The 21,172-nt window shown below is 43.9% G+C and overlaps 1 protein-coding gene across 1 annotated transcript in view; it reads left to right on the forward strand.

Moving 5' to 3' along the window:
* LOC141984262 (bifunctional protein GlmU-like) overlaps window positions 1-14,601 on the forward strand; it is a 70,377-nt gene extending 55,776 nt beyond the window's left edge. The window contains exons 3-4 of the mRNA XM_074947197.1: window positions 9,465-9,647; window positions 13,326-14,601. Of these exons, the coding sequence (XP_074803298.1) occupies window positions 9,465-9,647; window positions 13,326-13,577 (435 nt within the window). The 3' untranslated portion in view covers window positions 13,578-14,601. The remainder of the gene's footprint in view (window positions 1-9,464; window positions 9,648-13,325) is intronic.
* The last annotated feature ends 6,571 nt before the right edge of the window (window positions 14,602-21,172 follow it).

Below are 21,172 nucleotides of genomic sequence, written 5' to 3' on the forward strand. Positions count from 1 at the left end.
TACAAACCCTAATTAGTAGTTTGTTACTGTGATACCAAATTTAAACAAATCTGTAGCATCACTGACCATCTGGGTTAGAAATCTCCATTTTGCATTTAATTAGAAAATAGTTGCGACAGCAAACTGGTCTTATTAGTTAGCTAATGATCCGCTATACACTAATTGAAATGAAGAACTCTATCCTGCAGGTTTGTGAAACATTTTATATGTGAGAGTGAACAACCAAAAGACATGCTGTCCTTTGGGGCTTAGGAAAGTACAACAATTGATTAAATAAAATAAAAAAGATATTTTATTAAATAAAATGCGAATGACATAACTTTAAAAGTGTGTGAAACCAATCTGGCAATTAGCGAGAAAGTGAGGGTTCATCCATTTCTGTTCCAGTTTTTAACTTTTACTTAAAACTACTTTGAGCCTATGCAAAGTAGAAACCAGGAAAGCTACACTATGTGAATGGAATTTCAATTTGAAGTTTCTGGCCCTTGTCAACCTGAAAACCCCAGGCTCAACTGGGAGCTGTGTATTTAGCTCATGCTTTGCTGTAGCTCAGGGAAGGGGAGGCAAAGTTGGCCCTAAGCCACCTTTATGCTTCCTTCCACCTTAGGTCCGACTGCATGACTCAGAGCTGTTCCAAGGCTGTTCTAAATTGCGCTGGCTGGAGAAGGAGCTGGCCAATGAGCAGGAGGATTGTGGTCTACACTATCATTCAAATGTCACTGCCCCAGGGTGCACTGCTCAGAGGATTCAGGAGCATTGTTCACTGCTACACATAAATACTATGGAAGCCTTGATCGAAGTTTGAATAGTGTCTCTCGCTAAGACCTTGTCTACACTGGCAAGTTTCTGCACCATAAAGTAGCTTTCTGTGCTGTAACTCTGGAGGGGAACACACTCCCAAGACACTTAGTATGCAGATCCTGCGCGGTTACAGCGCTGTAAAAGAACCACCCTGACAAGAGGTGCACAGCGTTCTGCACTGGGGGTACAGTGCCATGGTGCCAGTGTAGACACCCTGGTTGATTACAGCGCTGCGACTGGCCTCCGGGAGGTGTCCCACAATGCCTATTCTCGCCTCATTGGTTTGAACTCTACCGCCCTGCCCTCAAGTGATCAACCGTGGGCCCCATCCTGTACATTCCTTGGGAATGTTGAAAGTCCCCTTCCTGTTTGCTCGGTGACGCATGCAGTGGTCTCAGCGCATCTTTCCTGGTGACCAGGCCTGCTCCACGCACCAGGCGATCCCCCGCTTGGAGCAATGCCGAGCTGCTGGACCTCATCGGCATTTGGGGAGAGGAGGCTGCCCAGTCCCAGCTGCGCTCTAGCCGTAGGAATTATGATACCTATGGACAGATTTCACGATGCATGACAGAAAGGGCCATGACCAGGACACACTGCAGGGCAGGGTCACAGTGAAGGAGCTGCAGAATGCCTACCACAAGGGGCGGGAGGCAAACCCACGAGCTGATGGTTTTACAAAGAGCTGTATGCGATACTCGGTGGTGACCCAACCTCCACTGCAAAGGCCACTGTGGATACTTCAGTGGCTCACATGCCAATCAAGTGTGGACCAAGCCAGGAGGAGGAAATCTTGGACGAGGATGGGGACCCAGAGGCAGAGGACGACTTGGAGTCAGAGATGCAGCCAGGAGCTCTTTTCTATCCCGGAGGAGGCTAGCCAGGCACAGCTGTCTGAGCTTGGCAAAGCGCAAACAGGAGAGGAGACCCCTGGTAAGTGGATTTGATTTTGGGAATTGCTGAAGTGAGTTGCTGGGGGCAGGAGGTTGCAGAAAGCAGGCTTGTGTCTGGATGATGTGCGTACCACCACATGCCTAGTCTGAGTGGCGGAATAGACTGTTGATTGACTCCCTCACTTCATGGGAATCTGCCTCAGAGATCTCCAGGAAACTCTCATGGAGATCCTGGGCAATCCACTGCTGCAGGTTCTTTGACAGAGCTGCTTTGTTTCTTGCCCCATTAACAGTAACTTTCCTGCACCACTTTGCCATCACGGGGTCGGGGACGGGGGGTGACCATTGCTGCATGCAGGCAAGCCACATAGGGGCCAGGGCGGAAGCCACAGGCTTGGAGAGGACCCTCCCTTGATTCCCTGCTCACCCTCAGCAGCAAGATATCTTCCATAATGAACACAGCCTGTGGAAAGTGTCGGGACAGAAACGATTATCAGCCCCCCACTACAGTGCTGGCTCTCCCCAAGAGACACATGCCCAGTGTACAGCAGGGTCTGGGAACACTGATTTACCCTGCCCCTGAGACTACTCACCATTTGGGGGTCTTGTGGCTCATGTGTGCTTCCCTGGGGTCAGCCAGTTAGCGACAGGTGTGAGAGTACTGGCTGTGTCTTAAATCCCAGAATCAGTGTTCTCTGTGTTGCAAACAATACTGCTTCTGTAAAGTGTTGCATTTTGGCTTCACAGAGATGACCTTGGGAGCCCAGCCTCCCTTTTTGTTATCACTGGCTGAATGGCTGCGCAGAATTAGAAAGCGGTCACGAAAAGCTAAGGAGGACTTTCTGCATGACGTTATGATGCACTCTGCGGCTGAAAAAACAGGATTTGAAGGAGTGGCGGGACAGTGAGAAGAGGGACCAAAAGGAGAAAGCGGCGTGCCAGAATGAAGCCATGGAGCAGCTCTTTAATGTTATGGAGCACCAAGTGGACACACTCCAGGCGATACTAGCACTGCAAACTAAGCAGCTCCATGTCCGCCCCCCTGCAGCCGCTGTCTCAAAACTCTTTCCCATGCGCCCCCCAGACACCGCCAACACACTTTTATCAACCTCCTGGCTCCAGTCTGTACCCATGGCATTCCACTCATCCCCCGTCACAGTCCAGCACTGCGGACCCCCAGTACCCACTGCACTCAATACCCATCCCTCTGCAGTTTAGCCCTGTACTCTAAAGGAGAAGTTTGGATATGCTCTCTGGACATACACAAATCTTTAACTGTCCCGGGACCCCACTGCCTCCTGGGACCTTCCCTTCTGCATCCCCCTCAGTGCTGATGTGTTTTTTTGTTTGTCTCTCTCCTCCAGTTGTTTTTTAATAAAATAGTTGTGTTGGTTTGAAAGCAATCTTTATTCTATTAATTGAAAGCAAACAGAGCCCTGCAAAGCAACAATTATCTTAAACCTTCATATTGCATCGTCTGCACCAATCACAATCACCTCCTAGCATTACAAGCACTGCACTCCTGAGCATAGCAACAAATATTAGTGGCTTTCAGCTTCAAATTGCTGCCTCAAGGCATCCCTGATCCTTATGGCCCCGTGCTGCACCCCTCTAATAGCCCTGGTCTCTGGTTGTTCAAATTCAGCCTCCAGGCCCTGAGCCTCAACAGTCCAGCCCTGAGTGAAGCTTTCACTCTTCCCTTCACAAATATTATGGAGCATACAGCATGTGGCTATAAGCATAGGAATATTGTCATCGGCCAGGTCCAGCTTCCCATATAGACAGCGCCAGCGAGCCTTTAAATGGCTAAAAGCACACTCAGTCATTCTGCAGTCTTGTTCAACCTGTTGTTGAACTGCTCCTTGCTGCTGTTAGGGTGCCCCGTGTATGGCTTTGTAAGCCATGACATTAAGGGGTAGGCAGGGTCTCCCAGGATCACAATGGGCATTTCGACTTCCCCTACGGTGATCTTCTGGTCTGGGAAGAAAGTCTCTGTTTTCAGCTTCCTGAACAGGACCAGTGTTCCGAAAGATGCATGAGTCATACACCTTTCTGGACCAGCCTGCGTTAATGTCCGTGAAACACCCACGGTTATCCACAAGTGCCTGGAGAACCATTGAGAAATACCCCTTGTGATTAATGTACTTGGTGGCTAGGTGGTCTGGTGCCAGAATTGGAATATGCATGCCATCTATCGCCCCTCCGCAGTTAGGGATGTCCATTTGTGCAAAGCCATCCACAATGTCACGCATGTTGCCCAGAGTCACGGTCTTTCAGAGCAGGATGCGATTAATGGCCCTGCAGACTTCCATCAACACAAGTCCAACGGTCAGCTTTCCCACTCCAAACTGGTTAGTGACTGATCGGTAGCAGTCTGGAGTAGCCAGCTTCCACCGTGCAATTGCCACGCTCTTCTCCAGCATCAGGGCAGCTCTCATTCTCGTGTCCTTGCGCCGCAGGGCTGGGGCGAGCTCATCACACAGTCCCATGAATGTGGCTTTCCTCATGCGAAAGTTCTGCAGCCATTGGTCGTCATCCCAGACATGTGTGACAATGTGATCCCACCACTCAGGGCTTGTTTCCTGAGCCCCAAAACGGCGTTCCACTGTGGTCAGCACCTCTGTGAATGCAATGAGCAATCTTGTGTTGTACCTACTATGCATGGCGAGATCAATGTTGCACTCCTCTTGCCTTTGCAGTTTAAGGAATAACTCCACTGCCACTCGTGACGTGTTAGTCAGAGCGAGCAGCATATTGGTCAACAGGGCGGGATCCATTCCTGCGGACTGAAGAGGCAGAGCGCACAGTGCACAAACCATTGACAGATGGTGCCAAATGTGGACGGAAGCACAGGGATTGCTGGGATGCGAAGCAGTGCATCATGGGGCATTGGGCCAGGACCCAGGATGCCCCGCGACCCCCTCCGCCTTCCCACAACTCTTAGTGGCAGAAGAGGAAGAGATGCTTAGTGGGATAGCTGCCCAGAATGCACCGCTCCGAATACCGCTGCAAGTGTGAACACGCTATTGCGCAGGCAGCTGACAGTGTGAACACACAACAGCAGTTTCCCTTCAGCGCTCTCTGAGCGGTGCTGTAACTGCCAGCGCTGTAACTCTGCCAGGGTAGACACACCCTAAGTTATATGGCCACTGCCCTGTGCTGATTGCCACTTTAAATGTTTGCTATTCTGCTTTTCTAAAGTCATAGACATATGAACATGTTGTAGGTATTAGTACAGGAATCACAGATTAGTTGTCATATTCCTAGTATATATTTAGAACATCCCTGGTTCTTAAATTGTTTCTATTTTTAATAGCTTTACAGTTTTGTCAGCATTGTTTGAAGATAAAACTATCTGTCTTAGGTAGCCTTTCCCACAAAATAAAAACCAGGAGTCACCTGATGAAATTAAGCAGCAGCAGCTTTAATACAAACAAGAGGAAGTACTTTTTCACACAGTGCACAATTAACCCGTGGAACTCATTGCCATTGGATGGAGTGATAGCCAAAAGTAGAACTGGGTTTAAAAAAAGAACTAGATAAGTTCATGGAAGATAGATCCATCAATGGTTATAAGCCAAGATGATCGGTGATGCAACCACAAGCTTAGGGTGATCCTAACCATCTGACTGCCAGACCTTGGGAGAGAAAGATGGAGTTAATCACTTCAGCTGCCCTGTTCTGTATACTCCCTGAAGGTCTGTACTGGCCACTGTCGGAGACAGGATACAGGGCTAGATCGACCATTGCTCTGACCCAGAAGGACCATTCTTATGTTCTTAGGCTATGTCTACACTTGGAGAGTTTTTGTGCTGTCAGTTTCACCGGTGATAGGGAACGGGTGAAAGAAAAGCGCTGGTTTGTGTACTCACTCACTTCCATAGGCATCAGAGAGTGTTCACGTTTGTAGCATTTCCATCGTGGATGAGAGCAGCACACTGAGGGCAGCTATCCCACAGTGCAGCTCTCTCCAGTTTGACTATAGGTCTTGTGGGAAAGGCGGGGGTGAGCACAGGGTCCAGGTGGGGGATCATTTGCTCTGTGAAGCAGCCATGGTCACTTGGCCAGATGAGCACTTGCAAACAAAACAAGAAAGGGAGTTTCAAAGTTCCTGGGGCTTTACAGGGGGAGGGGCGGACATCTGTTTACCTGGTGTCAGAACAGCAGAGCTGCTGGCCAGAGAGGTCACCCTAGGCACTGTGGGATATCCTCTGGAGGTTAAAAGCTGTTTACACAGGAAGAACGTGTCTCCACTTGCACATCACCGCAAAAGAATCACCGGTAAGAGCTGTATGCCTCTCGTGGAGGTGGTTTCTTCTGAGTTTCACCGCAAAAAGTCATTGGCAAGTGTAGACATTCCTGTGGTTTTTGCGCAAAAAAGGGACTTTTTGTGCTTTAAGTGGCAAGTGTAGACATGCCTTACAGAGACAAGGTGGGTGAGGTAATATCTTTTACTGGACCAACTTCTGTTGGTGAAAGGGACAAGGTTTCAAGCTACAGGGAGCTCTTCTCTGGGAAAGGTACTCAGCGTTGCAGCTAAATACAAGGTGGGACAGATTGGTCTCTTTGAATGTGTTAACTCCTTACGCTAAACATTCAAGGTGAAGTGGCCCGTTAACACCTCTGCAGTCATAGGACAAAAAACGGGGGATAGTAGGTTGCATTAATAACATGTTTTTAGGCCCCCATCAGCACAGTGTCTGAGCATCTCACGACCTGTAACATATTTACCCCCGTACAACACCCCTGTGAGTTAGGGAAGTGCTGTTATCCCCAATTTACGGATGGAGAACTGAGGAACAGAGAGACCCCATCAAAGGTCACCCAGGAAATCTGTGCTAGAGCAGGGACTTGATGCCAGGCCTACCAAGTCTCAGCGTAGGATTCTACCCATAGGACCACCCTTCTCAAGTAGGGGGGATGCAGAATTTCTGATCTTCTTTCTAGAAATGTTAATCTTTACCTGTAATGTGAAACGGGGGTGCTCCTCCCAATTATTTTAATACAGGGGACAAGTTTAGAAAAAAAATTCCAAATCTTATCGTTCATGAATATATGTAGATACAAACACATTGACTGTAAATTAATGTTTTTTTCAATTAAGATGGAACATAAACCATCATTATACAAATGGGGCTTGATCTGACACCTGATGAATGGCAACAAAAAGACTCCGACTGATTTATTGGTCATTGGCCCACCCCCATAGGCTGGGCAGGGATTCTCTTTAGTTTTGTGCTTTGTACAACACTGAGCCTATTGCTGGCATTTAACAACTAATCATAATGGAGAGGCAGACCTGTTTCCTTTTCTGCAAATGTACACAGATTCCCAGGGATTGTCTCAAGCTTGCGACTGAATGTTAGGTAGCTCTTTAAAAACACAGGCTGCAAGTCTTAGTTAATTTTCACTTTGTCCCTTTATCGTTCTCTGCAGGACTCTAGATATCCGGGGGAGGGGGGCGGGGGCTGAGAAACTTTCCAGATTAAAGCAAAACATATACACTGAAAATAACAAACAACCAAATTGTTGCCGTTTTAACATGACTTGATATTGAGAAACTCTTTATATATTATAACAGACAATGAAGTTTCTGTAGGGGCTCTAAATCACTTAATGTTGAAAGGAATCCCCAGATGGCTTTATCAAGTCACTGTGTAAAATTGTTGGAGATCTCTACCAGCTAATAAATTTGATTTGGGGTTTGTTTTGCTGGCATTTGTTCAAACCCTCCGAGAACTATAGTTACTGTATTCGAATTCAAAATTGAAATGCCTGGTTTGCCATCCTCCGGGACCGAAAATAAAACTCAGGCATAGAATGTGAATGTTGGTTGGTTTTCTTTTTAAGTCGGTACATTATTATTTGAGGAGATATAGTGTAGGATAAAACCATTTATTTTGTTTCAAATATTTTATTGAGTAATAAAACTAGCTTACATTGTTGCCACATATGGGGATGTGTGCCTGTTACCATGGCAGGCAGGTAACTAAAGAAATCAGTACCCTAGTCCCACCATTTTTCACTTTATGATTCTGGCCTCCGTGCTCCTTGTTCTTTATACCATGCAAAATACAACAGATGAAAAGACTAGATTGTGCCTTTAGATACAGTCCAGTGCAGATGCTGCGCTCTCTCAGAAGTAGCCCTGGGTGGCGCTGTGACTAGACACCAGGGGAGGTTGGGAAATGTGCTTTGTTCTTGTGAAAAACATAAATGAAAAGAAAAACAGTTTTGTTTCTGTCAAAAAACATTTCATAAAAAAAATCCAAACCCCAAACACTGAAAATTCTTTGAATTTCAGTGGCCAAAATGTGACAAATATTAAGTTTTTAGCTGATGTTTTTCTATCCCCTGCCAAAAAAAATTAGTTTAAAAAAATGGAAATTTCTCATGGAATCTTTAACCATTTTTTAAAAGCTGTTTCAGATGAAAACGATCAGCTCTGCTAGCGACACCCTTCTGAGATGCAATTCTCTCCCCACTCATTCTTGCTCTGGGAGAGTAGCAGTTTGCTGCGGATCGATATCAGCACTAACCTATGCTCATGGCTGGCTCACCTGTGCTGGCCAGAGGCTCTGCCCCTCTCCGACCATCTGCTCTGGGGTGGAAGTGTGCAGCCATGTAGTCCCGCTTACTCCTGTCTGATCGGATTGCCAGGTTCAGGTAGCCCACACGAGGGTTTAAACAGGGGGTGTTGCTGCTTTGTGTGCCAGGCATCTGGCAAGTGACAATCTTGGCCTAAAACCAAAGGAATCTGGACTACATAACCAACATTTAGGGCCATTACTGAGATTTTCAAAGTCCACTGGTAGATTCAGCTGTGCAATGCTCATTCATTGCTGTGGCAGTTTGGTGGCTAAATCCCCTAGGTCAGCTTTGCCAAACTCAACCAATACCTCCAGGAATATGCAAGCTGATCACGATGCTGCCTCCCCAGACACTGTGCATTATTTGTCTGCCTAGCTGAGCCTTATGTAGGCAGTCCATTCCATTCCCACTGTGGTTCTGATTATAATCTCCTATGGCAGCTTCCTCCTCTCTAGCCTGCTGGACTCTCTCCATAACCCCTTTCAGTCTGTCTGAAATGCAGCCACAAAAACCATCCACTTTGTTTCAAGACCAGGAGAGGCAAGTCTCCCTGGGGAAGTGGAGAGAGAAGCCATGCAGTGCCCGACTTTCCTGATGCTGCGCCATAACACTGGAAGCCACCTGATATTTATCAGCAGCCCCAAGAGCTGTGTGAGGATATTGCCCAGCGTGCAGAACCTTGAGGAGCTACTAGCAGCTCCAGAAACATGAGGCACCACTGGGTGCATCTCTGAAAGGAAGGTTGGTTTTATGGTTGAGGCACTGGGCTGGCACTCAGGAGGTCTGGTTCAAGTCCTGGTTTTTCCATGGACTCACTCTGTTGCCTTGGCAAGTCACTTAATTTCTTTGTGCCTCAGTTTCCTGTCTGCAAAGTGGGGATGACAGTACTTCTTTTTCTCCCACCCTTTGACTATCTTGTCTATTTGGACTGTAAATTCTTAGGGACTATGTGTCTGGAGCGTGCCTAGCACAAGGAGCCTCGAGGAGATACAATTAACACTTGCTTCAAAATGAGAGATAATATCACAGAAAGAGGGCTGCTCGAGGACCATGCAATAAAAATGGATTTACTAACATATTCTGATATACTCTGCTGACCCACTGAAACTAGGCTATAAAGGATAGATTTATTAAGGAAGTCAAGTACGAGCTATTACCATTGTAAACTTCTCTTCTACACAGGCTGGACCTAGTGCCTTTTCTGTTTATGCCCTCCGTTTGGGGCCTGGGGAAGACATTGTCACCTCTTTGTTAAAATTTGTAGAAGATAAGAAGCTAAAAGCTCCATTTGTCATGACTTGTGTGGGAAGCATCACCAAAGCAACGCTGAGACTGGCCAACGCCACTGCTTCGAATACTAATCAGGTACCTGACACATGTAGTGATGTCTTAGCAATGCATATGCATAAATTGATGTGTGCACAGAGCTTTCCTGGAGATGTGTTCTGTTCCCGATTAACTCACGGTGAAGTTTAAGGGCCAGATGTTCAGCAGGTGTAAACTGGCATAGCTTCCCTCAAGTCGATGCAGCTGAGGATCAGGCCCTCAGTGCAGCAGGGCAAGCAGATCTCTAAATCTGTTCTGTTCTATGTCTAGCCATAGCCCATAAACCATATTTTCTCAGTAAGTGTGTTATCTTTATTGCTGTGTGTTTAATTAAGCATTGAGGTAAATTAGATGGTACTAGTTCAATATTCAAGGATGTTTCTTAAACTATAAATAGACATTTTGATCATGTGTCTGGGTCCATTAACGGGCTTATGTGAACAATAAAATGTCTTCCTGTTAGTATTTATAGAAGGGGGAAGTGTCTCTGTGGCCAAGATTGCTGGGCTCTCCCTTCAGAGCTACGAGCCAAGTCCTGTCGGGCCACGGAACAGAGGTACTGGCCAGAAAACCTGCAACCAGCAGTGGCTGCATGGGATAGGCTCTTTCTGTGCCACCTCTGGCTCCCCAAAGTTAAAGGAAATGCCCTCTGCAACAGGACCCACTGGCTGGCTTCCTGAGATGGGGCCTTAGGCAAAGTACATTTTTTTCACTTCTGGTCTGACCCAAAGTCCCTTCACTTTGGTCACTTGAGGTATGTCCGAACTGCAATTAAAAACCCACAGCTGGCCTGAGTCAGCATGGGCTGGAGCCTGCGTTGTGGGAGCCCACAATGGGGGAGGGTCCCTGAGCGCAGGCTCCAGCCCTAGCCTGAATATCTACACTGTAATTAAACAGTCCCTTAGCCTAAACCCTGCTAGCCCAAGTCAGCTGGCATGGGTCAGCCACCGGTTTTTAACTGTGGTGTAGACAGACCTTTGCAGAGCTGGGAGTAGAACCCAAAGTCTTTATATTGTTGTTCATAATAAAAATAACAATAATTGATCATTAAAAAAGCTACTTTTTCTAGATTTAAAAAAAACATAAATGCCCTGCTGTTTACTGTATGGAGGAGAGATCAGTGAGTGGGAGTTTGTTTGTTTTTAAATCAGTGAGAGCTTACCCTTGAATCTAACATATTTGCTCCAGGACTATGTCGCCATGGGAGTTTTATGCTACATGGAACCAAGGAAAAATCAATGTAAAAATTGGGGATTATACAACAATTGTGCATTATTTCTAAGCCAGGTCTGAGTCATATGGGCTTCCCCTTTGTTAATAAATCTACTGGAAGAGACAAATGTACAAGCCTACTTAAAAGGGGCTAGTGATTTTGAGTGTCTGGGTATTTGAGGGGCCCCACTTGGTGCCCACTAATGGGGCTTGATTTTCAGAAAGCGCTGGGCACCTGTCCTTTAAAAATCAGAGCCCTTTGAGGTGAGTCTCAGGTAGAGCACTCCGAAGCAGCAGCACTCAAAATCATTAGTCAGTTTCTAAAATGTGAGTGGTGTGTGCACGTGGGTGTATGCATGCCTGTGCATGTGTGTAAATAATGTCCATGCAGTGGCAACAAACTATTCCAAGACCCTGAGTTTCCCGTAAGTGCAAATTTGTTGAACAGCATCTTTCCCATGTTGCTGAAAAGTTCCTTTGTTGGCAATATAAACAGAGACTATATGTGAATAATGATTAAAAACTTGGTGTTTGAACAAGCTGGGAATGCTCTTTTGTTTCCATCTAAGTTACAGTTGCAACAGAAGCTGTTTACAAGAACACTAAAGATCGCTCGGTTGGTATTTTAATGGTAGTTCTCTGCATTTCCATTCAGGAGACCCAGTATAATTCCCACTCTTTGGCTCTCCTGTCCATGAATGACAGGCGCTTCTGGGGCAGGGAATGCATCTTTTGTCCTTCAACTGTGATTCCTTTTGACAATGAAAGAGTGATATTGATGTTTTCCAAAGGTTTCCCATCCACCGCCCTCAAAGACGAATGACAGCTGCAAGAAAGAGTCTGGAAGGCAAAAGGGTTTAATGTCCTAGAAAATTCAGGGTTCTGTGGAGCATGCAGAAGATTTTCAAAGGGGTACCTCACTGATTACTCACCTGTCACTTTCCATCCCCCAAAGCACCCAGAAATGACAAACCAGTGGCAGAGAGGCGACTACACCTCTGAGGAAGAATGGACTTGTTAAGATGCGGAGCTGCAGCCTGGGCACTCTCTTTCCTGTGTGATCTTAAATAAGTTAGAACCACTCTGGCCTTCGGGTTCCTGGGGTGTCAAATGGGAATCTCAGGGCTTTCCCACCTCCCCGTGTTGCTGGGAGGCTTCCAGTAATTCAGTGATGTCTGGGAGGCACTTTGAATTCTTTGTATCAAAGGCATTTTGTGATGGCAAATTGTCATGCATACCTGGAATTATGCCAGGTCTAGGCTTGAGTAATCCAAAGAGTCCGAGTACTTGTCAAGCTGGCAGGTCAAAGGAAAACAAGATATTATGGTGCTTTCCCATGTTGCTCCACTTCTGGCAGCTGAATTCCAACAGTCTAGTGATTTCCCCCCCACAATGTTGAGTGCTTCCCCAAAAAGAATTCTAACGCTCTATGCTGCTCTCTGGCATTGCCGCTCCACACATTCCCCCACTCATTCAGCTTCCCCAGGGGTGACTTACCTGACTGCTACGGGAGCTGAAACATGAAGACTTGTATTTCCTAAGCAAAGCCAACGGCTGTGCCTGCTAAATTGCTTACACATCTGTTGCACTCTCAGACCCCTATATCTGTATACCACACTACCTATTTGCATGCATGGTTACTCACCTATTGTATCCCCGCTATGATCATCTGGCCCAAAGTAACTCTCAGTACTCTTTTTCAGGTGGTTATTTCAAATGGTTTGAATATATACCAGAAGAGCTTCTGTTAGGTATACTGACCCGCCTTTCCAAAAGTGACTAGTAAACTGAGGTGTCTCCATTTTTGGATGTCCACTTTGGGGTCTCTGAAAGGGGCCTGATTCTCCTTAAGATTCTAGAATGAATGTAAAAAGAAAAGGAGGACTTGTGGCACTAGAGACTAACCAATTTATTTGAGCATAAGCTTTCGTGAGCTACAGCTCACTTCATCGGATGCATGCAGTGGGAAATACAGTAGGGCGATTGTATATACACAGAGAACATGAAACAATGGGTGTTACCATACACACTGTAGCGAGAGTGATCAGGTAAGGTGAGCTATTACCAGCAGGAAAGAAAAAAAACCTTTTGTAGTGATAATCAAGGTGGGCCATTTCCAGCAGTTGACAAGAACGTGTGAGGAACAGTAGGGGGGGGAAATAAACATGGGGAAATAGGTTTACTTTGTGTAATGACACATCCACTCCCAGTCTTTATTCAAGCCTAATTTAATGGTGTCCAGTTTGCAAATTAATTCCAATTCAGCAGTCTCTCGTTGGAGTCTGTAGCTCACGAAAGCTTACGCTCAAATAAATGTGTTAGTCTCTAAGGTGCCACAAGTCCTCCTTTTCTTTTTGCGGATACAGACTAACACGTCTGCTACTCTGAAACCTAGAATGAATGTGTGTCAGCCTATTGAGATGTCCTTGATACCAGAATGTGAATAAAGCAATGTACACCATATTGGCAACTGACGTCCAGTTCTGCTGTTTTAATTGTTGTTAGATTATTCATCTAAATGAGAGGTTTGAAATCGTCTCCTTGGTGGGAACCCTGAACAAAGCACCTCATCTCCACATCTGCCTGTCTGATAAGGATGGGAAGACTGTCGGAGGGCATGTTATAAGTGACTTGGAAGTCTTCACTACAGCTGAGATAGTGATCGGCGAATGCAAAGGCCTGCAGTTCACCCGGGAGATGGATGATCGCACAGGTTTTCCAGAACTTGTCATTAGTTCTTGCTCTGAAAAGGCTTAGTAATTTCTGCCCTGTAAATTATGTGCCATGCCTCAAAAAAAGTGGATTAAATAAATGGGGTTGGAGCATGCCTTCCTTTCTCTTAGCTTTTAGCTTATTGATTCAGACATATTTTCACGCAGAGAATAATCAATTCTTCAGTGGGTGGACAGAATAAAATAATTTCAGGCAAACTCTTCAAATGACTTGTCATTAATTTGCCTTTTGCCAGCACTTGTTCACTCCAAACAAGATGTGTTTAGCTTCCTCCAAGTATTAACTGAGTTGTGCCCTGGGGATTTTCTGGGACTGATTGGCCAGGAAGGAGGGAGGCGGTGGGGGCTGGCGAGGGCTAATGAATGCACTATGTTTGCTCATCTTTACAGAGTCACTTATTACCACTAATTGGGAGGGACAGTTCAAACAAGCACAGAGGAGCAGTTGTCACATGAGCGTGACATGGTTTTAAAGAGGCAGTCAGGGACGATTGCACTGCCTGGTCCTGGCCCCTGAACTCTGCAGCATCCTGGCTGGCAGCCTAGCATATCTCCTCCTCAAAGTGGAGCCTTTGTCAGGGAGTGCTATTAGAAGTCAGCAGTCTTAAGAAATCTGGGCAAGACAAGTCATTTCAGGGAGCTATAGACAGACATGCAGCTGTCTGGGACACTTAGAAAATCAACAGCTGACGGAAGGGGTGGACTTCTGGCTTGGCTCAAAATGGATTTAAAGATGTGATCTGAATTAATTTGTGGTGCATAGTTTGGGTTTGTTTTCTTAAAGAGTTCCTTTGATTTAAGAATACTTGGTGGTAGTAGGAGTCTAATATTAATACCAGACATGCTTTGTACATTTTTTCACAATGGCATGATGGTACCTGTTGATTGTTTCCTGTCTGCTGTACTTAGCAGAATGCAGAAATGTTAATTTCTGACTCTGTTCGGATGGAATGGCACCCCCCTTCAAACTCAGCTAATATTTCCAAGTTATTTTTGCTTTAAAGTGTTTCCCTTCCAAGTAAATATTCTTTTATTCACTGTGCCATTCCCTGATTAAAACTATTTGAATTAATCTGTCTGTATCAGGATGTGTCTTTCACATATAAATTTACCTTCAGCTTCAGCATCAATATGTTTTGCTGGTTTTTGTGGGGGAATCTTTTATTGAAAGAATTAACCAGGGGTAAATATATTGGAAATATTAACATAATTAATTTTGTTTACCTGCTACATTTTTGGTTCAGGATAAGTTGTCCAATGGGGAATTGTAATAGGTTGGAAGTAATGGGTGGCATGTGATGTTATATGGGTGTGTGGGAGTGCGTGAGAGAACAAACTTTATGGAAGAGGGATATATAATAAAGACTTGTTACATTAGGTTCTAAATCCGAAAGCTGAGTGTAGTCCAATGGGACTATAGTAAGGGCCAGATTCTGATTTACACTTAGGCCCCTTCTACACGTCATTGGCAATTAATATATTATTATTATCAATCATGATAATAATATTGTGTCCAAAGTCCCCCCAGTTGGGATTGGGGCTGCACAGTGTTGGGTGCTATACAAACATCCCCTTTAAGGTCCATTTACATTGCCAGTGTGGTGTAAAAGGCACTCTGTGTAAATGAGAATCAGACCCCAAGTGTTTGCACAATCGGGCCCTTAACGCAATAAAATTAATCCTTGATGACCAGGCGGTTGGGCTGAGCTTTGAATTCTTGTTTTATTGATTCTCCCAAAGAACTGACCAGTGTAAAACTAGACGGTAATGGAGTCTATTGATGTGAGGCCAAATTCCATCACCCTTTATCCATGCTGAGTAGTGCCTGCCTCTGAAAATAGCTCCCCTGGTGTCAGTAAGGTTCCTCTTGGAGTCAGGAGCACGAGTGAGAGTGGCAGAATTGGTCATTTGACTTTTATCAGCTCACACGTGTCCATTTCTGGGGGTGTAAAATGGGAGGCCTGACTCCAGGGACAGTTGCAGGTGCTCAGAACCTCTCAGGATCAGGCCCTCAGGACCCCGGTACCAAGTCAGCCAAGTTGTTTCATCTGAAGTATGTGCGTAAGTGCTCTGGTAAAGGAGGGTGGTTTGTTGAATGGGAGTCCAAATCCTGCTCGCCTGTTCGCTCGATGAGTCCCTATTGAAGTCAATTAACTGTTCTCCCAGGCCTCACAGAGAGCTGGTTTGGGGTGAGAATGGGTAGGGCTGAGAGGACCACACATCTCACTCCCCCTTAACCCTATGCCCTACAGAGGTAGTATAATCCTCAGGAAATACAATACAGCCCACACTGTAGGTATAGGGACACCCCGATCGGCATCCTGGAGATTATGTCCTTAGGGATAATCCTTGGTAGCATGAGTCCTTTTGCCAGGGAGTCTGGACACCATGGATCCATGGCTGAGGTGATGGCTTTGAATGGTTATTGATTCCCTGGGGATCACCATGGGTCTCAGGGGATCTGCAGGTTTGGGGGAGTTGGTCCCATGGCCTCTTCTGTCACCTAGCAGAAAAATGTGAGGAAATCATGCGGCGATTTCCTCCCCCTTCAGTTCCTGGGGTGGGTTTTCCAGTAGGAGGGGAGTGAGCCAGACCACTGGATTCCATTAGTCCTTTTTTGCTGCCTGACTTTGAATTGTAGATTCCAGTTAGGGTCTAGCTTTCAGCCAGCGTTTCCAAGCTTATATTCTAGTCTGATTTTTTTCTTTTTTTTTAAAGGAAAAATGGAAATGACAGGCTGGGTTTTTGTTTAAATAGTTATTCCTGTTCCCTTGGCAAAGAGTGCTACCTTTTCTGTTTCATTGTGGGAATACGGAGATTATGTGCATCTGCAGCCTGGCTGAAAGTACGTTCTCAAGATGCGTTCTATACACATTGTTACAGAAGACGATAAAGCTAAGGAAACCATCTTAATCTGAGAAGTTAGACTAAGCGGCGAACGCACCAGAAAAAATTGTTTGTGTGTGGTTTGAATTCTAATTGACCATAAAGATACTTTCAAAAATTATATTGTCAGGGGACTTAATAAGAAATTAGAACATTTATCTGAGCATGGAGAAAAGAAAATGAATTTGTTTTGCAGTCTCGTCTGTTTTAGATTTCTTGTGTCATAATAGAATGAATTTGTTGTTCATTGATACCTTAAGATACATAGGGTGTTGTGTTTTTTGAAGGATGAAAACAATGTGCCCTTCACTTTTGCATGAATGAATGAATTCATTTATTTTTCTTAACATCCGGAAGTCATTTATTTTGCCCTGAGACATCTGCAGGGTCTGTTTACGTATGATGGTTGCAGGGTACTTGGCAAGGATGGAAAAACCATGGGCTGTAATTGTTCTTGGTAAAGCCTAGCATTGTGGTGGGCTGTGGGTAAATACTGGAATAATAAGTATATGCTGATCAATTAGGAAGCTTAATTAGGAAGCTTTATTTAAGAAATATTTAAAATGTTTAATTTAAGCAAAATAAAGGGGACATACCTCAGGTAATTTTGCTGATCATTTGCCCTTACATGGGCAATGATATTTACAGGCAGCCACAATTTATTTCGGCCTTCATTTCCCCAACAATATTTTAAACTATTTTAATTGTCCTTTTAAGATCATGAATGACTAAGAAGTTTTAGTAAATAGCAATCACAATTAATTGAATGTTCCGGTCGGTGTCATGTGTTGTTTTCTGTCATAGTTTAGCATTAATTAATGGATATCTCTTTATTTAAGAAAGAATGAAATTACCAGCTACTGAAGGCAAAATCCTGGTGCACTGCAGCCAGTGGCAAAGCTCCCATTGATTTTAAGGGGGCCCGGGTTTCCATCTGAGGTTTCAAACATTAATATTGAAAATACTCAAAAGTAGAAAAACAGTTTTAAAAAGGGTTTTCCTTTCCTTATTTTTGTGCATTATTGTACATTTTGTATTCCTTATGGTTTAATACCCACAAACTTTTTCTACTGTTAGTTTTTCATTTCATAACAATTTCTAGATTTTTATATTTAGAAGAGGCATTTTTTCTATTAGTTTTATTTTTATACCTTAATTTTTTTTAATTTCTCCATATCTGTGGAAAGCACCTCTCCTGTAGCTTTAAAATGCTGTTATTAAAAATGTATTAATGTAAGGGAAAATCCTAGATATATTTGACTTGCCTTCTTTAAAACTAAGACCATATTCAGCAAAATATTTCAGCATGTGCTTAACTTTAAGTGCATACCTAAGACCATCCTTATTTAGCAACGCATCTCAGTAGCTGCTTAAGTCGCATTGAATCAGTGTTAAAGTTAAGTGTACATTTAAGTGTTTTGATGAACTGGGACCTTAGTCATCCCTACCAAAAAGATTGCAAACCACTCATCATCTATCAAAAATGCCCTCCTCATGCCATTCTCCATTCCCCAAATCCCAAGAAAATAAAAGATCCTTGAGATACTGTTTTTCTTTGGACGGATAAATACACATCTTTTATCTTAAGTTTTTCTCTCTTTCCAGTATGCATCATGGACCATGTCACTCGAATTGTAAATGCTCCAAAGAGACAATAACTTGCTTTGGAACGGCGGTGTCATCATCTAAAGTGTGCAGTTGTGTTTTGGTGTCAACAATAAAGATGTTCTTTTCTCTGCATCCACCTCCTATTCTCTTCTGCATAGGAGCTCACATGGGTGTCGAGGGACCACATTCTTCCAGGGATGTAGGCTCTTACATTTAATTGATTTCCATGGCAGTTAGAAGCCGTAATACCTTTCAGGATCTGGGCCTAGGTGCCACTTTGCGAAGGAGGGAGTCCCCTGGAAACCAAATCCTTTGCTTCTGCTGTCCTGGGCCCCGATCCTACAAGCTGATCTATGTGGAAAGACTCCTGCAACCTGCACAAAACCCCACCTATCTCAGGTTTGGGGCCTGGGCCATTTTGAATCCAGAGTTCATCGTTAAACCTCCCTCTCTTACTTAGCGATGCCTTATTGCTACCCTCCTGCTGGAGAGCCTCCAATGGGGTTTACCAGGCAGCAGCAAAGACGTTAGAGATGGAAGACACCCATTCGAGCATCAGATCCATCCCTTCTGTAAGTGCAGAACACGGGGCTCGCACAGGTGTTAAGCAACTTCAACTCCCATTGAATCAGGTGGACACTCAGCCCTTCCCAGGAGGTACTAAGGCCCAGACCCTCAAAGGTATTTAGGCTCCTAAGTCCCAATGGGATCTTGGCCTCAGCACTTTGAAGAAGGGACCTGCAGTCCCTTCATTCCTTCCGCAGACTTCTGCAAAGCAACTTTCATGCTGGTGCCAACATCCTTCCTTATCTACCCTGGGAAGTGTAACAATGATAGATAGATAGAAACACCAGCATTCAGAACACTAAGGGCCAGATTCTGATCCCCTCACTCCTGGGAAAAGCATCTTCTTCCATGAGTAGTCCCAACGGTCTGCAGGAGGAAGAGTGGCAGGATCTGCCTCCGAATAAAAGCAATTCCCCCCCACCCCCTGAACACTTACTTCTTTGCATCCTGATTTCATGTTGTTTATATTTTCTTTCACCGTCTCCCCTCCCCCACAGCTCCTCCGGTGGCACTTAGAGTGCAAAGCCTTGGCAAGTAGCTTTCCCCCAACCTTCTGCTCTGCACACAGCCTAACAGAGAGCAATGCAGCCTGCTTGCTACCTCCCCTTGAGATCAAGTGCTCTGTGTGCCTCCAGTTTATCCGGCCGGAGTACATTTAAAATAATCTAGTGGTTTTAGATAGGGGCAATGTAGGATTCTCTTTGGCTTGGTTAACTGGTGTTCCCTACCAATGGTGTAGCATTCGATTTAATTGTAGGTGTGTATAAAGTACACTGTGAATGTAATGCAAAGTTTATGACGGCATCTCTGAAGTAGATGTCCATGGATTCGATTGTTGCTTTTATCATCCGGCAAATACCAGGGTATAAATAGGATGGCACTTAGTTGGTGTGATAATCAGGAATAATCTGATTTTTAATATAACGTCTCCATGAAAAGGTTTTGGAAATAATATATCAAATTAATGGTTTACAAGAATGGTTTTAAACATTTGAAGGGGGAGGGAAAAAACCAAACAGCTTACCTACAGACCTTTTCTGTACCATGAATAAATTCGCTCTTGGCCTAAAACTGAAGCCTAAAATTGGTTTTGATTTTTCTTTAAAATTCAAATGTCTGATGTTCTTAAATTGAACAAATGCTATTTTTAAAAAATATATCAGGCTCCAACATCTGCAGATTATGATTTGCATTTTGAAATTGGCTGCTTGAATTGAACAGGGATGAATACTGTCAGTCTTCTTTTATTCACTCAGTTTATTTAATGAAATGCTAGAGGTCAACCCTTTGTCCTTAAATTAGTTACTATAGAAATCTTTTTGTACTTTTCTGCTTGTTATGATGTCTTCTAAGCAGAAGAAAAGGTTGCCATTAATTATGTCTTTGTTGAATATGGATATCTATTCATAGTTAGTTAAACAGTTTCAAACAAAATTAGCATTGAGCAACTCTCAGGCCAGCTTTAGGTTGGTTATCAAGAATTTTTTGCTAAGAGAATGCTCTTCTGCAAGTGTGCATTATCTAATATATTCAGCTTTCAGTTGCTAATTTTTTTTCCAGATGAAGATGGGCTTAATTGAGGTTGTGCTTTTAAGTTTGTAGAGCTCTTCAGCATCCCATACAAAAGCATCTAGAGGCTTTTCATTTGTCTTGAGTATGTTTTAGATGTAGAAATATTATTTACTTTAAACTCCAAATCAAAAGGCGCACAGTAACTGTTTTAAATACAACATTATTCTCTGCTGAAATATATATAAATTCAAAGCAGGCATTTTTTTTCATTATCGCTTAATAATTTATTTGAAACAGCCGCTATTAACAAATTCTAGGATAACACTGGAATAGCAGTTGAGCAACTAGTCTCAAACAGGCATTTAATAATGTAATTTGTTGTGAGCTCCTCAAAAATAGAGGACATATATTAAAATTAAGATATAGCTACAGTTCATATCTAACTCTCAGCTAAGTGCCATTTTGAATAGGACTTCAAAGATTAATCTTCCATAGTTTTTAGAAAGGTCTAAATATAATGATAAAGTTCAATTCTTTAATGAAACCAGCACGATGTGTATTAATCTGTAGTGATTTTTATTTTTTGGATTCCAGCCAATAGTGCAACGCATAATAGTTTTCAGCAAGTAACAGGAAATCCAAGTTCAGTGGCAAGTCTAAAAATACTGCTTGGTTAGAAACTTAGGATCAGGCTTTTGGACAGTGAATAGGGTATCCGTGCATGAGAGTTTGCTTTAATACATTTCTGAGGACCAACGTAACATTGGTCATCGTTGTCTGGCCTTAAAGTCAGACAGTAAAGTGCTTGGCATTAAAGAAAGAAAAAAAAAAGAGCTAGCAGGAAAATTAGAGGTTAATTAGGAAAAGCCATAAGAAAAAATAATTGTGGTAGCTGAGGATTAATCCTAATTGTAAATCAAATGAACATAATGATCACTCACAAAAATAAAATGTATATTTCAGAAAAGCTTTCTCTCCCTATTTTCCCCCCTGTAGCTTGTCTTCAGTATACCATAGCTGCCTTTCCACCAACACTATAGATGCTTA

Source organism: Natator depressus, chromosome 3 (assembly GCF_965152275.1).
Source record: "Natator depressus isolate rNatDep1 chromosome 3, rNatDep2.hap1, whole genome shotgun sequence".
In the NCBI taxonomy this organism is placed as follows: domain Eukaryota; kingdom Metazoa; phylum Chordata; order Testudines; family Cheloniidae; genus Natator; species Natator depressus.